At 40.4% G+C, this 25868-nt stretch overlaps 2 protein-coding genes across 4 annotated transcripts in view; one reads left to right on the top strand and one right to left on the bottom strand.

Annotated features, from left to right (window-relative positions):
- Positions 1 to 9198, top strand: part of tfb1m (transcription factor B1, mitochondrial) — a 33835-nt gene extending 24637 nt beyond the window's left edge. For both annotated transcript variants that reach the window (XM_028000156.1, XM_028000155.1), the window contains exons 7-9: positions 4646 to 4773; positions 6335 to 8683; positions 8858 to 9198. In XM_028000156.1, coding sequence (XP_027855957.1) covers positions 4646 to 4773; positions 6335 to 6599 — 393 coding nt within the window. In that variant the 3' untranslated portion in view covers positions 6600 to 8683; positions 8858 to 9198. The remainder of the gene's footprint in view (positions 1 to 4645; positions 4774 to 6334; positions 8684 to 8857) is intronic.
- A 209-nt stretch (positions 9199 to 9407) lies between these two features.
- tiam2a (TIAM Rac1 associated GEF 2a) overlaps positions 9408 to 25868 on the bottom strand; it is an 84313-nt gene continuing 67852 nt past the window's right edge. For both annotated transcript variants that reach the window (XM_028000148.1, XM_028000149.1), the window contains exons 16-27: positions 21677 to 21895; positions 20490 to 20558; positions 19042 to 19167; positions 18529 to 18637; positions 15696 to 15875; positions 15437 to 15555; positions 15108 to 15216; positions 14774 to 14832; positions 14556 to 14658; positions 14282 to 14375; positions 12523 to 12677; positions 9408 to 11420 (exon numbers count right to left, since the gene is read on the bottom strand). In XM_028000148.1, the coding sequence (XP_027855949.1) occupies positions 10726 to 11420; positions 12523 to 12677; positions 14282 to 14375; positions 14556 to 14658; positions 14774 to 14832; positions 15108 to 15216; positions 15437 to 15555; positions 15696 to 15875; positions 18529 to 18637; positions 19042 to 19167; positions 20490 to 20558; positions 21677 to 21895 (2037 nt within the window). In that variant the 3' untranslated portion in view covers positions 9408 to 10725. The remainder of the gene's footprint in view (positions 11421 to 12522; positions 12678 to 14281; positions 14376 to 14555; positions 14659 to 14773; positions 14833 to 15107; positions 15217 to 15436; positions 15556 to 15695; positions 15876 to 18528; positions 18638 to 19041; positions 19168 to 20489; positions 20559 to 21676; positions 21896 to 25868) is intronic.

Raw genomic sequence — 25868 nt, 5'->3', positions numbered from 1 at the left:
TGGTGGAAGTAGCCAAAACATGGATACATTATGGAGAACACAGTCAGCAGCAATTCTCATATAGGCCATAAATGTTGTACTAAGTGACCCAAAGTGTGCCAAAAACAATTTTACTTGATCAGTTAATCAAGAGGTTGGGTCGCAAGGATGAAAGGTCACCAAGGGTGATGAAGGTTATTCATCATACCCTAAACTCAACGCTGATAGCCTAAACTCTTGATACAAGGAGTTGTCCATGCTTTCGTACTGTTATATCAAATTCTGACCTTGTCATCTGAATATTCCTATGAAATCAAAAGTCAATAAACCAGAGAATCATTTTTTTCATTTCTGCAGAGTCAGTGGGAGCTTTTACCCATTTCTTGTTTTTACCTGATAATAGTGTTACCCTGCCACGGTAGCCCATCTTTTTCAAGATATAACCAATGGGTACTTTAGCTACTTTGACTTTCTGTTATCTCAAACCAATTTGCCCCTTCTACTTTGACATCAATGGCTAACTTTGCAAATACATTTGCCATTCACTAGCTATTTCAAGCCATTCTTTGGAAACCTTTAAGATGACGGTGTGTGAAAGGTTTAATAGATCAGCAGTTTCAAAAATACTCAGACCAGCGTGCCAACTATTCCATTTTCAGAGTCAGAGCCTCTGATGCTTGGTATATTCACTATGGAGGTTCACTATATTTACATACATAAATGCATTGTGTTGCTGCTGTACCTAATAAGGAGGTATGAGAGATGATGAGCTATTCTGTCTAATTTTGACTGTGGATTAGTGGACTCATCAGTTGTTTTTAAAATAACTACAGAAGTTGAGTTACATAATCCTTCCACCCAGGAAAAATCACCTCCTTTTCAATGCATTTTTAAAAGCTCAATATTAAAATGACATTGATGCCATATCATGAGTATATATGACCCTCTGACCAGAACCATATTAATTTGTTTTTTTTTTTAGTAGAACAGCATGTCCATAACACCTCCTGCAGAGGGGCCAGGTGACTGCATGTGATTTAAGATGGAGTTCCCTTGCATGTTGGGGTTATCGGTGAAGAATTAATGGCAGCCAGCGGGGTATATTACAGTGGTGCTACCCAGTCGAGCCATGTAGCAAGGCCATACATAAATCATAGCAGCAAAGTGACTTGGACAAGCTGATGGGTGAATTGCTGCTGCCTGTATAGGCCCAATATCGACTTTTTCCCTTTGCTCCTCTCTTAAATCATAAATTGTGGAATATAAATGGCCTAATTATTCCAGCAGAGAGTGAAATTAAAGGCATTCCTTTTTATTGCGTCTTCCTTGCAGATCTGATCTTGCGTAACTGAAAGACTGAGAAAAGTAATTTGCGGGTCCAGGTATGAAATCCTGATCAAATTCTTAACATGTTGTTGATATGACAGTTGGATAAATCCATCCTCATAATGGAAATAAAAATGATGCTGCGAAAGCCCATTGATGCCCTTGACATTCCCTGCCTCAAAGCCCTTACATAAAACTGATCTGAAAGGGCTATCAATCACTGCAAGAAAAGCCTGGGGTCATTATTTAGACTTTAATATGACAAAAATCAACATTTGGAGTAGAACAGAAGCTTTATTTAACAGATGCATTCACTTATAACTAGAAAATCCTTTTTTTGTCATCCTGGTACTGTTATCTTATGCTGAACCTAAGACTTTAAAGCATTCTCATTTCTGGCGCACAGTCTTCAGGGCTGTTGAGACTGTCGGTCCCCACTGCTGCTGGCCCATTAAACGCCACTGCGGCAGGAAGCTCAGCAGCAGGCAGGCAATGCTGGGATACACTGGGATTATAGATCTGATAAGAGATAGTGCTGCAGTTTACAAGTCCCTCTCCAAATGCTACTTCTGCTGTTCAAAGAGAAAGAGGGGTATTTCAAACTTTCATTAGGAACCCTCTACACGCCCTTGGACCACTTTAGCTTTCCTCCCCTAATTATCAACGCGAGCCCCAAGCCCAAAGCAAACAGGCAGCTGCGAATGAGTGAGTCACAATCCAGAAATATAAGCAGGAAGGGTGCATGAGGAGCTCCGCAGGGCCTGCATTCACAGCAGGAGAACTGTTGAGCAGAATTAGACGTCTTTTTATTTTAACTCCGTGAAATCTAAGTTGGAGGTGGGGTTTGTCCTCAGGACAATATTTTATTTACAGATTTGTTTGCCCTCAAACATTAAAGCAACATACTACAGTAATAGGACCATTTGCATACCCTCTTTCTACTTAGCTCAAATTTTTCCTTTTCTCAAGTTTTTTATTTGATATGAAAAAATAATACCCCACTTTTTGATATCCATTGAGACAGTTTATAGAGGTAATTATTTTTATCTTGCCTTACAAAAACCCTTTTAGCGTCTTGAAAGGCATTTAAATAAAATCATCTAAAAGTTGTGAGATGTATTGCTATTATTTTTAGGGCGAATGTTGTGAATGAGTCTCCATGGAATCCCATAGTCACGCTGCTCAAAATGTCTTTATTAGCCTCAGCGCACTCTTTATCAAAGAAGTAAGGTTAGAACTAAACATGGGGAATCTGACAACCAACTGTTCTGCTTTGTTGAGTGGAGCATCATTCTTATTGTGTTGTATCTACTCTGGCTATGTGGGTTTATATGACCAAAAAGAGTGTTAGGAAGCACCTTTTGATGCATTTACAGTTTAAAAGATCTGATCATGGCATCATAAAACTCAAATACTAGTATAAAATTTTAAATGTGTAGAAATTATCTGAAGGATATACTGTATATACAAATATTGAATTGAGATTCCCAGTTATAACAAACAGGCTCTTCCTAGTCTGGAATAGTTCCTCCTACATAGCGTCTTGTACACTTAAACCTGACACAAGAAGGATCAGGTGTGTATGAAAGTGGAGCCGGGTTTCTCTCTGGCACTTAAACTGTAGTTCAACTCAGATTTCCAAAACCATGATTGGAATGTTTGTGGTGGTGAAAGTGGAGCAGTTGAACACAAAAAGTTTAATCTAGATTTTTCTATATTGCTATATGAAAAATGAGCATCAACTTAAACTCTACATGCTTTGCTATATTAATAACTGTATTTTTTGTCTTTATTATTCATTTTAGCACAAAAAATTTTGTTTTGGTTGTTATCCTGCCGATTGACATACTTCCACCTCCTAAATGTTAGCTTTTGATATGAGTGATGTCACTCACTGCTCAGGGGGCGGCACCATCACTTTAAGGGTGGTAAAAAGTTGTCAACTGCATCATCAACCTTTTTTTATATCACAGTGGATCCTCACCAATTCACTGTACATTACTTACTGACTTCACTGTGGAGCGCAGCTGCAAATTATTCACAGAAAATTCAGATTTTATTTCTAAAATATCAAAAAGAAAATGCAGTTTGGGAGCCTACATACCTAAGTGCAATTCTACGTCACATTCTATTAGTTGATGTCTGCAAATCAGCTAATCCAAGAGTGCCATTGATCCTTGCTGCTTATTGTCAGCACCCCCAAAAGCACAGATGAGGAATACTGTATATTTTAGGTTCTACTGTAGCCAAGACTGTTTCCACAATGTGCACTAATACAAATTCACAGGTGGCTATAGTCCCTAAGGAATGTGGATACGAAGGTTCTACTTTATTTGCATACTTATTCATTGGTGATTGGATACCTCAGTGCGCTGGGAGTATAGTAAACAGTGAAAGAAAATATGTCTGTGTGTCACAGCTGGCCCCTGAAGCTTTTATTTAATCGACAGTTAATAAAAAGGAAGACATAGGGCATAGTTTTGTGTAGTTTATTTTTCCCCTATAAGGAGTTGGTAAAAGACAGGCCCACCACTAGACATGTACAGTGCCTTGCAAAAGTATTTCCAAAACTTTAACTTTTTCAAATTTTAAAGACTTTTTTTAGATAAAAAAAAGTAACATTAGAAGGTGCATAACCCTGAAACGACCTTGAAAGAAAGTGATGCATTATCGTCTAAACTCTTGCAAAAAAGCATTAATCTGAAAAATTTGTGCATTTATAGGTATCCAGTCTCTCTTGATCTGATACCTCTAAATGCACAAACTCAAATACATGCCACATCTGGCATGATAAAATATGGAAAAGTTCAGAGGGTATGTATACTTTTCCAAAGTACACTGCATCTGTTCCTTCTGCATTGATGACCACTCTCTGGATAGAAGGCATGCTGTAAATTGGGAAATCAGGCTTACAATTATGAAGAAATTCCCAGATGATGCAGCAACACAGGAAGACTCAGTTTCTTTGGTTCGTCTCACAGATGTTACTGTGACAACTGGACCTAACCTGCCAGGCAGCCAGCCATGCTGCGTCATCTTGTTCCGCCTCTTCTTTTTGTTTTTGCACAGCGAGTTGATCATTCCTATTGTCTCTTTTTGTTCAGCTTTGTGCCTCTCTAGGCATTGATCAGGTAAGCTTTCTCGGCGCCATTCTTCTCCACACTCTTGAATTCTTCTCTCCCATCACACCTGTCTGTGCTTTCATGCAGCACGCATGCCTCCACACACACATTTCAGTCAGCACTCTTTCTGCAATCCATTTTCAAGGTCTCTGCTCATCCCCCTCCCCCTGCTGTTATTTCCGCTTACTGTGTTTGTGTGTGTGTGTGTGTGTCCGTAGGTGGACGTGGGAGTAGTTCACTTCACCCCTCTGGTCAAGCCTCAGATTCAACAGTCCTTCAAGCTGGTGGAAAAAGTAGTCAGGAACGTTTTCCAGTTCCGTCGGAAGCACTGCCATAAAGGAATTGGGTGAGCACAGTTATAAAACTTGGTGGGCCCTAGAAGGCCACTATCCTCAAGTTTTTACTTTTTAATCTTGGCTCGTCCTCATCTGCCTTTCTCTCTCTACATTTTTCATTCTGCGCTCTGACAGCAGTGTCTTCATCTCATCATTAATTAGGCTGCTTTTTGATTGACTTTTTTTTTGCACGCAACACTCTGACAAACACAGATTTTAAGTCTTTCTGTAACCAAACCCTTGACAGTAAAGCAACTTCAGAACTCTGTTCAAAAACCAGTAGCAACAAACCCACTCATCCACATGCATGCAATCGCTGCCCATCGCCCCCGTGGTTGTTGGGGAAGCGTATGTAGGCCTGGATAACAAAAGAACCCAGGCTGTGTGAGAGAGCGGTAATTATGACTCACTGAGGTGGCACAGGAAGACGAGGCAGACTGTTTTATGCAAGAGCAGTAGGTTGGCGGCAGCTTCACCAAATTTCAGAGGCAGCCTTCAGCACTGATGCACCTTAAGAGTCTCTGCAGAGTCTGGAAGTGGCTAATGTTCTCTAACGGACTAAAGATGAATATAGATGAACATTTTCAGACAGAAGAATGTCTACATACTAAAATCTTGAGCTTGTCTGCGTTGAATCTAATATAAAGAAAAATGTAAATCAATGGGGGTTTTTTTATGTCAAAGTGTTTGATCACTGACACTCCTTCACTCTTAGAGCCGTACAAAAGAGTTCACACCCTACAAACTTTTGCCATGTTGCAGTCACAATTTATGTTATTGGGATTTTATGTATTAGACCAACACAAAGTAGTACATTGCTATGAAGTGGAAGGTTTTCAAGGTGTTTTTATAAATATAAATGTTGCGTTCATTTGCATTAAGATCTCCTGAGTCAATACACACAGCTACCTTTCAGTTCAAGAACAGCTGCTAGTTGTTTTGGCCTTGCCACCATCAGCTTAGAACATAGACTGAAAGTTTTGCTCATTCCTGTTTGTATGTTATAATCTGTCAGATTGCATGGAAAACATCTGTTAACATCAATGTTCAAATCTTGCCTCAAATCCTTACCTGGCCAGGTTTGCAGAATACGCCACTAATAGTTGTTCTGTCAACAGATTCCTCTATTTAAAGGCAGATGGTAGCACTAGAATTTATTCAGGAATATCAGAGAAATCACTGCAGAATGCACTCAAAGGGCATTAATTTAGTTTCATTAATAATTTTCCTTCTTCTACAAAACTATGCTTTGTCTTTATTGATCTATCACATACAATCTCATTATTCAAATAGTTCAAAGTTTGTGGTTTTAATATGAAACAATATGAACAAATTAAAGGGAGGTGAATATTTTTGTAAGGCACTGTTGGTTGCAGGGGAGAAAATTAATCATTCATGAGCATATTATTTGTGTGATTTCAATTAACTCCTCAGATTTAGCAATAATTGCTAAGGAATAATATATTTCTATTTGAATTTTGAAATTCCATTAAAACTGCATGAATATTAATACATCAAAGCCACCTGAATGTGGGAATCTGTACCATTATGTCTCCTGCCATCTGTCCCCAGAATGCTGTTTCCAGAGGCGTGCCGCTTGGAGCTGACGCAGGAGATGATGCAGAGGGCAGACGTGGACCCCGTTCTGCGCCCCACCGAGCTCACCATACCCCACATAAGGGCCTTATCGGACGCCTACGCTCACCTCTGCACCAACGACCCCAGCCTGTTTAGCTACGACTTCAGAGAAGAACTCAGACTGAAGCACCTGGGGAGGAATCACCACACTTCAATGGACGCGTTTAAGGAGATGCAGAGTGCTCCACAACCGTGCTGAAAACAAGCATGAAAACCAAAAGGAGCCCACTAATAGCCTCTGTTAGTACAGAAAGACAACACATTGCTCTTAGCTTTGACATTTCCACCTGGCACAGACATGCATTTTTAAACATTCTCTTTGCACCCTGGGAGAAATACGTCACTCGAAACACATGAATGGTGTACGAGCGGTGCTTGCCTTCCATGCGTTTTTAGAAAGGGAAAGAAAGCAGCTAGTTGCCCATAGCAGCTTCTGGCGAGTAAGTATCTCTTTATGTCCCATTTCTTTTTTCATTTCTATCTAACACCTTGTCCTGTGGGAGCTGAAAGAAATGTCAGTGCTTTCAGAGTGATTTAGAGAACGGGAACATGGCAGCTCCACATCCAGGACAATTTTTTTTCATTCAAGTGTGTATTGCTCCGTCACTTGGGAGACGGAGCTTAAAGGGCTGCTGAAATTGCTGCGAATTTGTCAGCTCAAATAAGAAACCAGACAAAATAAGGATCAGAATTCATAGTAAAATAGTTTTTAACCATCTTTTTTCTTTTTTTACATTCTCTCATTAAATATTTTATTGATTATGTAAGCCGTTGTTTGCACGTATGTCAAAGCTACTAGTAAATGAGCCAACGAAATATTACCAGTTTTGTTTTTATCAAATTAAAATGCTTTGTAAGCAAAATTAATGTTGTGAATAAACTTGAAGCAGTAGTTATTATTCAAATGTTACATGAAAGTATTTTAAATACTCCTTTTTGAATATTAGAGCAGGTTTTTACCAGCAGAACATGGCGCTGCTGCTCCCTGCCAGTGCGACAGATGGTATGCTTGGGTTGACTTGCCAGAAAGCGACTTCGTTCCGTTTTGATGAGAGATGGGTGATAATCTCTTGCAGCAATGGAAAATTCACATGGATAGAGATACTGCATTCTACAGTTCACTCTTTGGCCTTAAAAGAAATCCTGAGTGGTGCAGTGCTATGCTGAGCTTTTATTTTGGTAAGTGAGGGAACGTGGCTGATTTTAATGGTGAGAAATTATGTCATGCAGAGGAGCAGCAGGGTAGTGATGTGCTAATGAGGTATGGCTGTGCAGTGGTGCAGACACCTCTTTGGACTCTGCAGTATTTTTATGAGCTATTATAAGGTCTTTGAATGTCAAATTTCATGCATTGTGTATCAACAACGTAATCATAGGGGAGTTCTGTCTCATCAGCATTTCTATTATTAACTCGATAATATTAAACAGACATTTAAGATTTGTTTGAACTGCATGCAAAGCAGGTTTTGTTTATAACTAGATCATTTAGCATCAGACTGTGCCTTGCTTTTTCTAAATGCAAGCACATGATTGTATTCATTTTAAAAGGATTTTGTGTGATGGTGCAAAACATTGAAGAGCAAAGAAAATACTGGGTTTCACAAGTAGCTGCTATTAAGAATCTGACTTGTGCCTTTGGATTCTTTGCCCTGAGTCAATCTTTTTGGGTTATGTCTTTACCATCCAGGGTCCTTCATTTTTGGCCAATCTTACAGATGAGCATGTTTCTATCAGAGCCATTATTTTGTAGCTGGCAGTTTTGGTGTTGCCATCCTGCTGGAAGGTGAGCCTCCGCCCTCATCTCAAGTCTTTTGTAGCCGCTAACCTGTTATCTTCCAGTCTTGCCCTGTATTTAGATTCATCCACCTCACCATCAACACAGACCAGCTTCCCAGTCCCTCCTGAAGAAAAGTATCCCCACAACATGATACTCGTGTTAGTTTTCTACCATGTGATTTTAAGCTTGTAATCCAATGAATTTATTCTCATTTGGCCAGCAGACCTTCTTAACCATGTTGTGGGTCTCTGCAGTTCCTCTAGTTACCTTTTGGTTGCTTCCCTAATATATGCTGTCCTAGCTGGACCTATAAGTTTAATTGGATGACCATATCTCAGTAGGCTTTCAGTTTCATACTTATCTTCTTCACAGTGATGTGTGCTATGTAATGCTAGTCAATGACATAAAATCCCAATAGAATGCACAGTTGCTATGAAAGTTAATGGAGTAAGTATACCTTTTTATGGAAATATCTGCTTTGATTTGTGTGTCACAGTTCTGTACTAGTAGTGTATCTGGTATTTTTTTCAGATCTGGTGTCTCTGTGCCTTTTCCTAGAATTTACCATGTTTTTTTGTGGATGATGGCCACTTTATGCCACAGGAACCTTTGCAGATTATTTTATTTATTTATTTTTTGCTTGAGCAACACTCCTCATTGTTAATGAGATGGTGAGGAAGTGCCACAAAATAGGCTTCACACTACCAACAAGCTGCTGTCACACACTGGAGAAAACAAGATTCCTTTAGAGTTCAACATCAATAAAAATTATGGAAAAACCATCAAACGGCCGTTTGATTCAGTTGTGTTGGTGAACCCTCAGTGGCAGAACCCTCAACCTGAGGGTTATAGGATAGAAGCTTTGGAGAATTAGACTTGGGTATTTAGTGTTACTGTTATGAACTAAGCACAATCCTTGTTGAAATGCTTAAGAAGTAGCAAAAACAAGAGGTTGACTACTGGGAATAAATAGGTTGTTGGCATATAAAACCATGCATAGGAATAAAGCTTCTCCCAATCTCATATTTCTGTGCCCCACTTCTGTCATAATTATGCATTCTATTGAGTACATACCTTTTCCATCTAAAGGAGGACGTGGAATCCTACATGACAGCCAATCAGGGACCACGTGTCAAATTGAGATGAGACACTTTGCGTCCCTGAACTGCTTCACCATGCAGCCAATAAGAAGGAAGTTAATGCAGAACTGAAGACACTAGTCTCTAGATGTCATTCACAAGATGAAGCTTTTATTTATAAAACATTTCCATAAGAATAGAGCATTCACATTCATTGGTATACTAGCATTAAAAGGCAAGGTAAAGTTGCACAGAAGAGAAGTGGTTTGCCTTTTTTTTTTTTTTTTTAATAGTACCTCAAAATGTAGATTTATTCTATGGCAAACTGGCTACAAAAATATCAAATTTATTGCAAATTCCTGCCATATTTCGTAACTGTTCAGTGTCACAAATGCTGCATGCAGAAATGTTAGGAGAGATTACAAATGTGATAAACATAAGAATTAAAACAATCTTCAGTGACACAACCAAATCCAAATGGCTGCTTTAAAAATGAAGTAAGGAAACAGCAAACCTTAGCATCTTTTTAATTTAAGAGTCAATCAGATCTGTAGCCTAAAGTTCAAGCAGTCACCCAAAAGCTTCTCAACCAAGAATAATTCAAGAAATAACTTAAAAAACAGCAGTAATGATATCAGAACCTGTACAGGTAAAAAAATAATTCAAATATGTAGGCAAACAGTGTACTTTAGTGCACAAAATACAGCAAAAAGGCTTAGTTTTGTCAATCAATTTGCAGTTATTTTTAGATTTGGGCCAAAGAGTTTGGCCTGTGCAGCTCATAAGGTCTATGATCACCTAAATTAAATTTGCTCCTGTGATCTACAGCATTTGGTTACATTACAGTAAATGCATCAGGCAATATGAACTCATGTGGAAACCTCCTGTCTGAATAATTTCAGTCCATGCATAGGAAACTTGATTCTTTCTCCATACCCTGTCACTATGTGTACACTGTTGGTTCACCCTCTCTGTCAGCAATCCTCTGTAACTGACAGTCGAGGACATTCTCCCCATTTTTTTTCACAGAAAAGGTCAGAAATCAAATCAAACCTGCCAATCAGCCCAAGATGTGGAGAGGAGGGAATGTAATATGTCTTTTAGATGGTTTGGTGGAGAAAAAAAAAAAAGAGGTGAAGCTGAAAAAGTCAAAACACTTGCACATTGACATCAGTGCTTGGAGGATTTGTTGCAGTCATCAGTGGGGGAGAAATTGTCTCACGTCTCCACTTCAGGTGGAAAACCCAGGTCTGCCAGCCAAGAAATCATTTGCACCTCACCCTCTGTGGCAGGGTGTCAGACTTAGTGACTTCTGAAGTGAGGCACAGTTTCGCACCCTGCCTGGCAGTGACTGCTGTAAGCCACACGGGTTTCCCCACTTGTAATGCTGGGACTTTGACCAGCCCCCTCACCTTTATGATCTACCTGTGGGTCAGATACAGTATTTTTCTTTCTGCCCATTATGGATTCTATGTAGACATGGTATTTCCAGAGTCTGTCGCACAGCTTTCAGCTCGATCAAAGAAACACTCTTCATTCACTACGGATGTCAGGCTTTGGACGCTGAACTCTCTTTCCAGCAGAGTGTTGAGGTCCACAACACCACATGGTGACACTGAACCAGTCTGACTATCCAATGATCTATTCTGGTTCTTCATGTGCTCCTTGTTTTTCTTCAGACTGTTGGTTTTACCCTTAACTCCATTGTAGTGCCTTCGCAATGGCTTGTGTTGGATCTCAGGAGTGTCCCCAATTCCCTCTGGTTGGACACAAGGTGCCAGAACGCATTTTGACACGGCTTCTTCTGACAGCTTGAGATGGAGGAACTGGGCTTCGATGGCACTTGCTGGGGAACTGCTGTCCCCACTGTCCCTTCTCGTGCCCCCCTCGCTGAAACCATCGTCATCCTCGTCACTTAAAATGTCCGACTCCTTCACAGAGGTGGAGCGAGGTTGTGAGTCAGACTCTTGGGCCTGAGACCAGTTCTGGGGAGCGGTGGAGGCCTGAGAGTCAGAAGAGGTGCAAGCTGGAGGAACGCCAGAAAAACTATAAGTTCCACTACTTAGGCTGCCATCGTCTGAGTCAGGTCCTAACTTAGGATTCCCGGCCTGGAAGGAGACTTCCTCAAGCGGCTGCTTACACAACCAGGAAGCTCTGGAGGATCCTGATAAAAAAAATTATAGGTAGATGGAGGTCATTAGTGGCAGTCTCTATCAGAACAAAAACATTTAATAAAATATACAATTTGACCTTAAAAGCAAGATAATATCTCTTTTGAAGTTCATAATCTGAAACTAATGACTTTTAAATGAGCTTTCAGTTCTGGTCAACCTTGGTCAGATGTGAACTCTTGTCCAGACCTCTGTGAATGACCTCTAATGGCCGCCAGCCAAGTCAAACCATATTTCTAACCAGGTGGTGTACCAAGGTCTTAAATTTCAGAAACATTTTAAGTAACTTGTGATTGGTTACAATTTTGATTGTCAACTTGTTAATGTTAAAACTGTTAATTTATTGATGTGATCATGTCTAAGATGAAAGAATGCTCATACGAAAGCAAGATAGATTTCAGTTTAATTTCTGATGCTCTAAGAAAATATCTTTAAAATAAATTGATGCTGACTTGCACTTTCATACCATCGTCCACATCTGATCATCAAATGTAGGTGTGACTGACATTAAATCGTTTGTCCACTTCAGCAGGACTATTTTGTTTTTCCTCAATAAGGCTTTCTTTTTACTAGGAGCTTTCAGTAGAAACCTTTTTTCCCCCTTAGTGTCTGACATCTCTGCCCACTTAAATACATTGTTCTCGTTAAGTAACTGAAACTACTATGGCTGTACGCACACGGCCTGATTGCGGACCAAATAAGGTGTTCCACTAAAGCTGTTGTCTGACTACATCCAACATGTTTCTGAAAACTGATAAAAAAAATCTTCCCCAAATTTCACCTTTTGGTTAGAGATCAGAGTTGGGTAATAAAATATATTAGGCTTCATAGAATCCCTTGAGCTCCTGACAATTCTTTGATTTTAATTGATGTAGTATTGCTTTGAACATTCATTTCCTAGTCAAAGGAAGTTGCATGAGTCTTTGTTTTTGTGTTTAAATTTATTCTATCAATAGTACATACATTTTAGTTGTTGGTACAACTTTGCAGTGTTTCTCAAAATTTGAATCTTAGGGAAATATAATAAAAAATAAAAGATACAAACATTTTGGGATTTTGAATTTAAAAAAAAGAGTAAATAGTCTTCCAGCTCACCTAGTTTGGCGGAGGTTGGCAACGTTTTGAGTAGAGGGACCAATCGCTCCTTACATTTCTTCTCCAGAGTTCCCTCGCTCCTCATGTTCCTCCTCACATTCTCCCTCAGGATGGAGCGGATGACCTTGATGACGTTGACCTTGTTCTCGGGCACACTGAGTAGAGGACAGAAGAAAGTGACCAAGTAGGCACAATGAGATTTGATTTCAGGAACTAGATATAGAAGATATGTGAGGCTTCTCTTTGTGTGTCAAACGGTTGATTTGATTCATTAGAAGTGATTTCAATTTCACAGTATGTAATATGAATTACCAGTTTGGTCACAGCCCTCAGTCACCAGTGTGCTTGTGAAAATAATTTATTAAATGCTAACACTACAGCAGACATGGCAGTCTTCTGTAGGGTACAAAAAAGGAGCTTTTGAATGATGGGCTCCTAACTGTTGCTGGGAGAGGCAGGTGAAAATTATTAACCAGGTTACAGACTTTCAAATTTTTTCTATATTATTGAGCAAATTTCCATTTATGATTAGAAGCTGTATTCTAATCTGTCCAGCTGCAACTATTTTCTAGTAGATTGACTTTAAAACAGTTTTTTCTAAAAGAAGATCCAATATTCAGTAACAAGTCAGCTTGTCTATTTTTTCCCAGAGATCTACTAGATTTAATTCAAATGTATTTTCACATTTTAAAATTTTACCTGATGAATATATTCGACCTTGGATGTTTTATGGAAACACATTTCAATCCATTCCTAATGACAAAGTTCTCCATCAGTCAATGAAAATTTTGACAAATTATAACTGGATTATTTTTGATTGTGTAAATATCAGCCATTTTGTCACTTTTACAACTAGATGTTTTTTTGTTATTGTTTTTAAGTTTCTCTACAGGTTTTATGTCAAATACTATATCAGATATACTATTATAAGGTAACTTTTTTGGATTTATGTTTGGAGGAAACAGATAATTTCTTTACCCAGGTGATAAGTTAATTAGAAAAACCCTGACATCCCTCTCTCAACAGTCTGGCTGGAAGAGAAATTTGTTCCCTCTAGCAAGTTCTGGGCCTGTTCCACTAAAAGGAGGAGCCCAGGAGAAATCCTGTTTCTCCAATCACCTCAACTCTTATTTTGATGCAAAGCAGCAGCAGCAGCTCTACTCTTAAGGCTGCGTCCCAATTTCCAATTGAAGACACGCAAAGTTTGACCTTTCCAATCAGGAATGACATTTACAAGCTTGCTAACATATCGAAGCACCTGTGGCTGTGAGGGGGCAGGGAGACCCTGTAAATTTTAGACTACAAGAAAATTCATTTCTGCTCGACAATTTTTAAATAGGTCTCCACATGAAACTCTTTATTTTTTGTTATTATTGAATAAAACATATTGTAAATAAAAATTTTAGTTTTTGAATGGATTTTTCTTATTATTAGACTATTAGACCATTTTCCTGCACCAAAGTAAAAATAAACAATTTTCTATTTTATAGGGATTTTATCTGATCAACTCCATACAGCAGAAGAAAAGATACACTGTTTTTAAGAGTGGCATGCATTATTAATCCACTTTACATACACAGACCTTTTTTCTATCAAAACAAAATCCCCAGTAAAATATGTAGCTTGAGGTTGTAATGTTAGGAAATTGGGAACAAATTAAGAGAGAAGAGCCCTTCAGTAGAGCATCCTCCAGTAGATAAACTAAATTATGAATTCATAAAAGCATTAACACGAACTACCTAAATGGTAAATCTCTGACCTGCTACACAGTTGGAAGACCGTCTCCGGTCTGCCTTCCACTTCAGACCTGGAATGAATCAGCTCCCAAATGCAGCTGCTTTCCGTGCCTGTTCCTGGAAAAAGAGACGGAGAGAGATGGGAAAGAAATGAAGGCAGAGCTTTTAATCAAACAGTTCAAATATGTTTTATGCTTTCAGAAGGAGATAAGAAGAGGGAGGGGGGGGCTGAGCTGAAATGTGAAAAGCGGGGCAGTGTGAGGAGGGGGATAATATGGCGATGTGCCAGCCTCATACCTGCAGCGTTGCCCAGCCTGACCTGCAGTGCAGAGAGAGGAATGAGCCGCCGGAACTTAAACGGGTCTGAATCGCCGTGACAAAGTGCTGAACGAGGATTCGTCTGGTCATGGAGCAGAGAAAAACAAAGCCATGTTGGAATAAAAGGAGAAAATGCCACTTTTCAAACTAAACACAATATTTGTGTCATGGGAAAGTATAACAGATGCTATTCTTACCATTTTCTTCTTCAGCTTGTAGTTTTCCCTGTAGACCAATATCACCGCTTTCTTGAAGACTGGTGGAGGAGAAGGGAAATAAAAAAAGCACATCAGCATCTTAGATTTTGACTGCAAATACCTCCTGGGAACCCACAGAAGCATTTCAACTGCCAGTTTGAAGCCTTAAAGCATACATCAGCATTACAGCTATGGATATTTAAATTCAAACAGAGTCTCAGTCAGAGCGCTGTTCACATGCACCTCTGCGCACTTCTCTAACAAACCAAATTCACTTGTTCTACATGGACTTTAATTGTGCAAACATCCACGAATGACACGCTGCAAGACTCACCAAATACAGTAATTTCGGGATCTTTTCTCATGCGGCCCAGCGATGGATGAGGGTTGAGCCAGACCACTGAGGAATGCATGAGAAACTCACCCATGGAAATCTCTGTGACCTGACGGGAACAGAAAAGGAAAGTTCAAAAATGAGCTGAGGATGGAGAAGAACAAGCTGTATGTTCTTTTTTTTTTTTTTGCAACAATGTGAGAAGCATGTAAATAAGACAGCTCTCATGCATTTGTAATCGGCCAAGCTGCTAAATTCAGTTGAGACTACATGCATCTCCACTATTCTGACATTATAATTTCAGTTCTTATTTGGAAAAGCAGATTTACCTCTTTATCAAGGCCCGTCTGCTCCGCAACCAGCTGGTCAAACACGGAGCCGAAATCCTCGTAGATCTTCTGCATCTCGTTGATGTGACTCGCCACCTTCTCCATGGCCTTCACAGCCTCTGCAAGGGCACGCAACACATCAGGGTTTCACATGCAGTATTTGGTTAAGATTTGATACTTGATCATTATGTGCATTAAATCAAATCATCGAAAAAGTGTGAACCTGTGCAGATTCTGAACCGTGCATGTGTTTTCCTACCGGTGAGGTGGTAGTGCTCCTCGCTGTCTGCATTGGTAAGGGAGACCAGCTCTCGGAGCAGCAGGGGGTACTTAAGGACCCTCTGCACCGGTTTAATCAAGTACGACTCCAGGGTGGACGAGTGCTGCTTAGTAGGGTTCCTTGCATCCAGGAATTGTTTAAAGGCCTGATCCGTCTTTGCTTTAATTTAAAAGGAAAAATATAAAATTGCATGAGATATTTCACCACTTTATTATCATCCTTTGAGTTCCCTGATAAACCTTTGACAGACCAAAGTTGAATCTACATGTGTGTCTCAATAAATATGAATATCATGAATAGTTGATTTATTTCGGCCATTCAGTTCATTAAGTCTAAGTTCAACTCATAAAAAAATAATTAGTTTTTCAAACATTTATTATTTGGAATTTTCCATAGTTACATAAAAATAAATAAATAAAACCATGAAAAACAAGAAAGATTTTACGGTAACTTAGAAATGTTCACCTGCTCAAAGTACTGTATGTTTATGACCTGTACGGAATCTGCATTCAAAACTTTGTTGGGGTTTCCTCCAATATATGACATCCTGTGGCTATGTGGTGTTGCTCATGACCTTTGACCACTGAGCTGAAATGTGAGGCTTTATATTATGTTAATAAAAAGCCTGCCCCATTATTATAACATAAGATTAAATTTTTATTGGTTGAAGTAACCAAACTTTAGATTTACATTTGCTGTAAAGCATGATCATCGAAAATAATAAAAAAATATATGCTGCATTGAAATATGTTGCCATTTGTAGGGGATTGGCCTTATCTTTTTGATTAAATCCTATTTGTAGTTGCACATCAGTGTTGTCAAACATTAATGAGAGGAAATTTGAGTAAAAAATGAAAGAAAAACGCATTAAAAATAGTCATAACATAGGTTTTACTTTTTACAACTGAACTACTGAAATAGATTGTTTTTCTTCTTAAATGAATGGTACTTGGATTTCCTGAAATGCTGCTGCAAATGTCAGTCTTGTAAGGGCAGAATCACGGTGCAAAAACGTGTCTCCAGCAGGTGGTAGTGCAGCTTTCTTCTACATCTACTCCACTGATACTGCGTCAGTAAATTACCTCTATGATATAACAAATGGCAAAGTTGTTTTTTTTTTAATTGACTCGCTAAGTAGAAGCAACTCAACCTCTCAGATCTGACCTGCACAGTTCTTGCCAACAGTGTGAACGAGAGTAAAGTTTGATGCATGCAGCAAAATGAGTTGTCTGTAAAGGCGGTGACATTTTCCCACTGCGGTATGCTTCCACAGAGAGGAGGGAGGGGGCCATTACAGCAGTAATTATAACACTTTCAGCTACAGACAGCCGGCTGCATCGGAACCTCCTGCAGTAATTGGCAGGCGATTAACAAGTCGAACGAATAAACAGAAGCCGAGGTAACTCACGGTCTGCGGGGGAAAGGAGGGTGATGAAAACTGCACCTGTTTATGGGCTGTGCAGGGAGTTCTCCATGATTCAGAGCAAACTAGCTATCAGAGATTACACAAAGCAGCTTTTATCTGCACTGTGCAAATTTTGTGCTACCCGCTATTGTATTAGCTCGTGAGCGCCAACTATAATAAAGGTACACCTCATCATTTTAAGCTTTAGATAACTGTTGGTTACTTTCCTGCTGCCAACAATTTATAACCCTGTTATATTAAAAACTAAATGTTCTACTCTCAAAATTGTATTGACACTTGTTGGAACAAAACACTATTTGCAGGATCAAAATATTCAAGAAAGTTCTCAAAGTGTTTATTTTTGCTCCAGGTAACTCTGACCCGTCATCGACTTTGGAGAGTTAATCCGATTAAATATCCCTCCTGCTACTTACTTCAAGGAATACCCCAAACTGTTATGTTAATATGGCAGATTTAAGCTCTCGCCACCCTCCCATGTTGGCAAAGCAGTCACTCTTCTTACATTGTCCTGTTTTACTGGGCAGCATTCCCAAGTAATGCCAGACATCTTGGCATGCACAAATTAACTTTTAATTTTTCTACACGGACATGCGTGCTGTGAAAAGCAAGCAGTCAAGTGAACAGGATCATTTCAAAGTCGGACATGTCTTCGTTTTGAAATCGCAAATCACAGAATTTCTGCGCCGGACGTAGGAGATTGAAAACTGGAAAGGTATCAGTCAGCTCACTTTCATCCACATGCCTCACTCTGGGATATTTGCTTTCATAAATAATTGACTTGCTTCCTAAGAGTTGATGCCCAGAAATAGAGAAGGGAGTGCCGTGGGTATATCACTGATGCAACTCAGGTGTAAGGGAGCTGACGAGAAGAAAGTTTGGAAGCAGGTACTTAACATGCACTGATCCTCTGCTTCACAGGATGCTATGTAGTGCTTATTGCAGGGTTCCTACACAGTCATGGAAAATCATGGAATTTAAGAATTATCCAGGTTTGGGCTGGAAAAAGTATTGAAGATGGACTTTTCCTTGCTTTATTTCTCATTTGCCATAATATTCCACAACATCCTCGATCCATCTATTTGTCCACTCTCATCCTTCACCCAGTCATCTACCCATTGGCCATCTATCCATCCATCCATCTCACTGGCCATCTCTCCAGCCATTAGCCATCAATCCACCCATCTATCCATTTCCCCATCATTTATCTATCTATCCATCCAGTCTGTGGGGTTTTTCATCCTCTGTATATGAAGCCTACCCACAAAATATCAGTCATAATTCTCACTTTTTTGGTATTTAACATTTTAAATGGCTGGAAAGAACAGAACTGTGTGGATCTGAATCTGGAAAAGTAATGGCGAGAACTCCGTTATCAGGATTCCTTACCTCTCTTTAGGACCTGCTGGACTTTGATGTGGTTTGCACAGAACCCGCTGTAGAGCTTGAAGTGGTCCGCATAATAGAGGAACGAACCCCCCAGAGAAAACAGCAGCTTCTGCCAGGAAATAGAAAAAAAAAAAAAAGATGGAGTGAGGTTTCCACACAGACAGAAAGTGGCTTTATACAAGATGAAAGAGCATGAACACGTGAAGTCATGACCGTCCTCCATCTCTCCTGGGAGACCATTCAGAAGCCCCCTCTGAAGCCTTCCTCTCCACTAACCTTTCTGGGTTCAGGGCTGAACTGCAAATTTAATCAATAGACTCCACAACTCGTCATGCTAAGCCTATAAATCAGGACATTGTACTGCTGTCACAACTCTTCATTTGTCTAATAAATCTCCAAAACTCAACGGTCACATCTTTTTATGGTTAAAGTAACTCAGATTACCTGTTTGGTGTGTTTAAAAGATGTTAAGCTTTAATCGATAAGGGTATAAATATCGCTGTGTCTGTGTACCTTAAACTGTGAGGGCGTCTCCAGGGTGCTGAAGTCAGGCTTGGAGGCAGTCCTCTCCTCCAGGGTCTGCAGGAAGACCCTCTGGAAGTCCAGCATCTCAGGAAGGCTGCCAAACAAACTCTCCATCTGACAAGGAGAGCAGGATGGCAGGGATGAAGAGTTATGGATGGAAAAGAAAAGGAAGGAAAGGAGTGAGAAATGGTGGAACAGTGGGAAGTTGATCGATGGGGATGTATGAAAGGCGAACAGCACAGACAGAGTGGGAGGAGAGAGCGAGAGAGTGTGAGGTTATGTGGAAACAAAATAAAGCTAGGATGACTTGTAATTCATAACAGTCAGTCACACATTCCCTCTGGAGTGTTAGAAAATCTCCTCTGTGATGGCTCCATCTCTGACAAAGCCTGTTAGTGACGAGCCATATGAATATGCCGTCTACTATACAGCCCAGGTCGACAGTACCGTTCCTTAAAAGCCATTAAGGGGCCAACACTGCCCTGTCCGTTCTATGTCTGGACACGTCCCTGTGTCTCATAATGGGTATGTTATTTGCCCTCTGTCTCTGCAGGACTATCGACTTCTGTATCTCAGGAGGAGTGTCCCATGTCTGAGGTCAAGCCCAGCAAGTGTGATTACATTAGCATACTGCAGAAACACTCTGCATTTACATCTCAGTGAATTCACAAAATTCAGAATAAGTAATTTTATGTAAGACTAATAAAGAAAAAGTTTATAAAACAGGATTGTGACATTACAGCCTAGTCAATCAGACAGTTATTGACAAGATGTTCAGAGAAAAGTTAAGTTCAAGCTTTGCTTCCAAATCCTCTCAACGCTACAATTTTTGCACCTATTTCTACCTCACCTTTTCTTTCCACTCAACTTTTCAGAAAGATGATTGGATACAACACTCCACTGTGAAAAGCCAATTTCTTTAAAAAATTAATTGTTGTGGCCTTTTTTTTTTTTTTTTTTTTTACATTTTTTTGTATTTATTTTATGTGGGGGTTTTTTTTATCAGATGACATTTCTTTAAAAAAAAAAAAAAAAAAAAAGTTTCTGGCGATGATCATGGCTCTAAGTGATGGTCATAAAACATTGAAATAAATCACCCTGTGCTTAATAAACTTCTGTGATATTTCAGTAATATATTAAGATTAGCTATTATACTGTCATAGATAAATCAAGGTTGTTTTTAACTGAAAAAAAATTACACATGTAATAAAGAGCATGAACAGCAATCAGTGGATTAAGATGAGTGTCTTTACACCTAAGCTGGCCTTTATTGCTGCGCTCCTTTGTGGCATTCGAAGGTCAGGGTTGGAGAATGTTAATTTCTCCTGCAACCAGTTAAAGTGGCAATAAGGGAGATGATCCGGTTGAGTTCATCGATGAGTAATACATACTCAATGATTTTGACCTTTTCTGCAGGACAGAGATCTGCAGCCTACCTCGTCCTGTGTGAGGAAGGTTTCACTCTGCAGCGGTTTCAGGTAGATCTCAAACAAGCAGTCCAGGTCCTATAAGTGGGGAAAGAAGCAGAAGATGGTCAGTCATCTGTGCTTTATTCCTGAACATGCTCATCCTTTAAAATCCCCTCCATCATCAGAGTTCTGCCATCATAACCTCCGCAATCACCTCATTTCCCTCTCTTTCCCCTCTCTATCCCTGCAGCCCGCTCCCTTAATATGGCTGTAGCTTGTCTTAGAATCAGCGAGAATATTCTCATTAGGCTGATTTATGAGCATCCTTCTCTTCCCTCCTTCCCTTCAGCACCCCAGCCAGCAGTGCATGGATTCAGACGAAATGACCTGAATCAAGCTGCTCTGGGAAGGCAATCTCCTCCCTCAATTACGACTCAATGGTAGGCTGAAGAGGGAGGGGGAACAGATAAAGACAACAAGGAAATTTGGAAGAAGGGAAAGAAATGCCACAAGGGCTACAGAGTGCAGAAGTTTGAAGGGTTCCGGCACATTTTTAATTTCATAGTTTCAAGGCAAAAAAAAATTGTAAAGGCAGAGAGAAACAGGAAACAAAGAAAACAATGAAGGAAAGACTTCAGGGGGAAGAAAAGAAAGAAGAACACAATAAAGCAAGCATACAGGAAACGACAATGATCAAGAGCAAGAAGGACAGAAGAAAGTGAGATATGGCAAAAGAAATGATGGGTTGGGGTAAGGAAAGATTAAAAGAAGGAAATACAAGAGGACAACTTTTGGACAAAGAAATCAGAAAGTCTCGAAATGAAACTGGTTTTCTTTTTTTTTTCTTCCATACTTGTTAAGCCCTGAAAACTCATGAAAGGCTGTAGGCTCCCTGAGTTTATGATTGTGGCTTTTATTGTGCAGCAGAAAAATAGGCAGTGTAATCAAAAACACCAAATCAGGATATAATTACATAATACCAGATAGGTGTAACAGGGAAATGAATAATTTTCAATGCTCAGACTTTTATATCCCACACTCTCCAGTGGCTTCAATCAAAGTGAATGTCTTCAAAAAAAAAAAAAAAAAAAAAGGTGACATCGGATCACTTTACTAAATCTTTAGGAAGTGTGAAGCGGAGTTTGATGAAATATTAATTCACTTCTCTTACATCTAGTACTAATATTACAGCTGTCCACTCTTTGTAGACTCACCTTCACGTAGGACTTCTCCGTGTCCACCAGCTCCTGGATGACCTTGCGCAGCCTCTCCGTGACGCTCATGTGCTTGGGGCAAGGTCTGAGCAGCGCGGCCTCTCTGGTGGTACTTGAGCCTGACTCGCCTCCCTGAGTTTCCTTCACATCATCCATCACACCCCCGGCTGCTGAGCCTTCTTGGAAGGAATTGTAAATGGTGCACACCGTGTCCACGCTCTGTAGGGGGCGACAGAGAGGGCAGAGTATTTAGGTTAGGCAGCTTGGGGATTAGAACAGCCGGAAGAATAAAATGGTGGATCGCACCTAAACTGCATGAATCCACACACACGCTTCAATAAAATAAATTCTTCATATCTTCACCTCTAATGACTGACATTTCAAAGCTTTATATTATAATTATGTAAATAAATCCATGGACAATCTTGGGTTTTCTGAAAACATTGGAGATTTATTCATGCACTCAATAATTGGCTTTGTAGACTTCACAGCGCATCTAAGATACTACCTATATCTCAGCAGATCGCCTTGATGCACATTTGATTGTTCCTCTGACACTATAACAAACATCAGAAGTTTGTCAGGAAATCCCACGTTGACATGTAATACTTTGTTAGCGTGTTTAATGTGTGCTAATTTACAGCTAAATAAAAGGAAGCTCAAACATACTTTTCTGACAGGTGGAGCCCTGTGGATTACTCAGCGTCATATAATTTACAGAGATGTTCTCCACAGGCAGATGATCTGCTTTACTTTGTATTCATTCCACCTGTACAGCCTCAGGAAAACGAACATATGCTTTAGGCAACATATTGCAAAGTTCCGCCTGTGGCTGGTTGAGACGGTACAGTCTGTTAGCGGCTGTGGCAGAAAGTGAGCAATTAAGAAGTTGTCACTTATATTACATGGGAAGCAATGAGGAGAAAGAAATCCACTTTCTACATTGTTTACCAACTATGAATTCACATTCACTTCACTTTGGTTTAATTTAGTTGATGCAATGAGAGATCAGCTGGCAATCATAATTGATCAGTTTTAGCTTAATTGGTGCTGAGCTGTGATTGGCTGGTCAGAAGTAAAAACCTATTTAAAAGAGTATATTATCTACAACATGCACATATACAGTATGTCTGTGGGTCATTCAGGTGGCGAACAAGAGAGAATGAGATTTTTTTTGTTTAGGATGGTTGAATGATTTTCATGTTGCCAGCTGTGCTAATTGCTAAAATAACAATTGCAAAGTTTTACAAAATTCAAAGATGATAAATCGGCCACAAAATTCTGATTGGTGCATCTCAAGATCTAAGTGCTCTAGCTCCATAATGGCTATTACTTCTAGCTGCAGGTGAGTGAAATGATGTGCATTACAATCTATGGCCAGCTCCTGACATCAGCTGAGGCTGATAGGTGCCAGCAAAGGCAGTTTTTCCAATCTATTGCTCAGCAACACTGAGCAGTGGGACAGTCCAAGTGCCAAGAAAAACAGCTGCTCAGCAATCTCCAACTTCTTCCAGTGTGTGTGTATTCGTGTGTGTGTGTGCAGGTACTCTAAAATGTTGCTTCAGGAAGCAGTCAAATGCAGCTCACCCAACTAAAGCATGTACGGCAATAGGCATGGATCGATAGGCTCTCCATTCTGGCGCTGTGGCCGCCGAAGCGCATGCCTGCACACAATGCGAGCAGCGTGTAAAAGCCTGTCTGAGTCATTTAGCTCGGGCACTGGTGTGAGCTGCCACCCCTCCACAAACTCCCAGGGAGTTCACAGACAATCAGGACTTCCGTTAATAAGCCGGCGGCTCATCAGCTGGCTCATTATAACACGGGCATTCCAGAGATGTACCTCCCTGAATGTAAGCGCAGAATCCTCATCTCTGGGAAACAACTAAAAAAAAAAAAAAAGAAAAAAAAAAGGAGGCAGTTCTTGGGAGTATTAGCTGTTAATTGCAAGGGGACTGAATGTCTCCCTGCTTGCTGAGAACGTCTCCAATTTGACTTGACAGGCAACCTTATGTTCTCGTAAACATGAACCCACAGCTACACGAGCATCCAGGCAGAAGCTGATCGTTTGCTGAGCCGATCGGCAGCATTTTCTTAAATGCGACTGAGTGCGTGTCAGATTTCTCTTAGCTTGTAAACACTGCTGCTGACACACTTTCCCTTTGAAGATCAGAAAGCCTGCCGGTGACAACGCTGCACGCAGTGGCAGTCAGCCCTCATTTAGTGATATACGCTTTGGGAAAACTCCCACCAGGCAGACGGACAGGGGAGAAATGGCCTGAAGGAAGCACTGAGGTTAAAGGATATCAGAGCAACAAATTCATCAAACAGCCCACTCATGCATCCAGACAGGGAAGGGAGTAGGCTTTGGGAGAGTGATAACACTCGCATGTGACGCTTATTTCTGCTCCAGACACCCACAGGGAAGGGTTGTCGGGTTCTCTTCAAACAAGTATGTGCCTGGTAGCATAAATCTCCACTCAAATGCTTAATTAATTCTCATCACATTCTAGTACTGGCCCAATACGTGCAGCTGAAGCTCACATATGACTATGAGAGCGTGGAGGAGTCAAAGCTCGAGAACAGAGACTGAAGATGCTTACATTTTGCTCAGAGAAACCAAATTTTGTTCACTTCAATCCACAAAAAAAAAAAAAATATTCGCTGGAGCTTGACTAGATAAGGTGGGCAGAGAGAAACAGACGGCAAGAGAGGACGGGTGGGGGCTCCACACTCATGACTCAGGAACTGCAACTGCCTCACAACAATCCAACCAACACAGCCTGACAGCCAGCCCAAATAACCAATTAAAAGCTAAGGACGTGAGCCAGAAGAGACGGAGGAAAAGCCGGGGAGAGCTGTGAAGAAGAAGTGGATCTGACAGCGCTGCTGTGAATTCCTATTCAGGGGTTTTCTTGCTGACAGGTGTCAGCTCCGCGTTACGTTTGTACCTTAGCTCATGCCCTCCAGTCGATTCAGAACATACGGCTCTGCAGAACTTTACAGATTAGAAAACAAGGCGTGATCAGAGAAGGGCTTGATTTACTTGCCTGATAACATTCTGGCCAACAGCTAGCTGGATTTTTTTTAAAATTCTGAATTCATTGCATGCAAACGCGTAGAGATTCGGAACAATTTGTCACCACACGGCGTAAAAATCTGTAAAAGACCTTGAAAGCAACTCATGTTTTATTGCTGCAATAAAATTTGGAGCAGATGAGACTAAATTTGAGCTTTTCAGCAACAAACACTCCAGAAACAAAGGACAAATATGTGGAAAAGCACCTCATGCCCACTGTAAGACACAGTGGAGGGTCTGTGATGCTGTGGGAGTGTTTCCGGTCCAAGATTAGGGGTACTTTGTTACAGTCAGGATGTCTTTGAAATGACAGGAAATAATCCAGAAAGTTAAAAATGTGTTGCTAATGGATCTTTCAGCAGAAAAATAATCCAAAACATCAACCCAGAAGTGGTTCACCACATACAAAATCAATGTTTTCCCATTCACATCTTAGCCTTCAGATCCAAACCTTTTAGCCTTGAAGGTGAGATGGGGGTAAAGAGGAACGGTGAAAGATCTCTCTGTGTGCTCTAACTTTGAGAAGTGTTATGGAGGAAAAGTTTAAAAAAGGATTTTCCCACCTACGCCTAATAGATGCGTATAAATGTAAGGTCAAAATTTTCTTTCAAGCTATGTAAAATCTACCTGCAAATAAAAAAGCTGAACTTAAGAAGTGATTTTGCCTTCACGCTGTTAACTATTTAAATACCAACCAAGAAGCTCCTTTTAAATTTGAGCAGCGACACAAAAAGCAAAGCATCAAACACGAGAGCGTAAAGTGCCACTACCTCCCCCAGCCTTCTGGTCACCAGGAAGAGGAGTCTGTAGAGCAGCCTCCATGCTGCTGTGGCGTGCCGCCGGGTCCTGCGAGCCAGCGAACAGCCTTTCCTGTGCAGCTTGCCTCCCCTGAACGTCGGCATGACCGATCAGCTCTATGACACCTGCCGTATATCAGTTATACGGTTTCACCACCTGGAAATTCTTAAAATCCACTAAGCTTCTTAGATTTTCTTCACCTTCCTTATGTTTTTCTCATTTGCAGCCCATCTCCCAGTTATGCCTGGATCACACGCTTCGGTTCTGAGCCCACCTCTGCCTCCCCGATCAAACCGGGTCCAATAGGGACAGACTGAT

Source organism: Xiphophorus couchianus, chromosome 19, assembly GCF_001444195.1.
Source record: "Xiphophorus couchianus chromosome 19, X_couchianus-1.0, whole genome shotgun sequence".
Classification (NCBI taxonomy): Eukaryota; Metazoa; Chordata; class Actinopteri; order Cyprinodontiformes; family Poeciliidae; genus Xiphophorus; species Xiphophorus couchianus.
The sequence above is the reverse complement of the archived record's forward strand: the minus strand, read 5'-3'. Positions and strand labels throughout refer to the sequence as shown.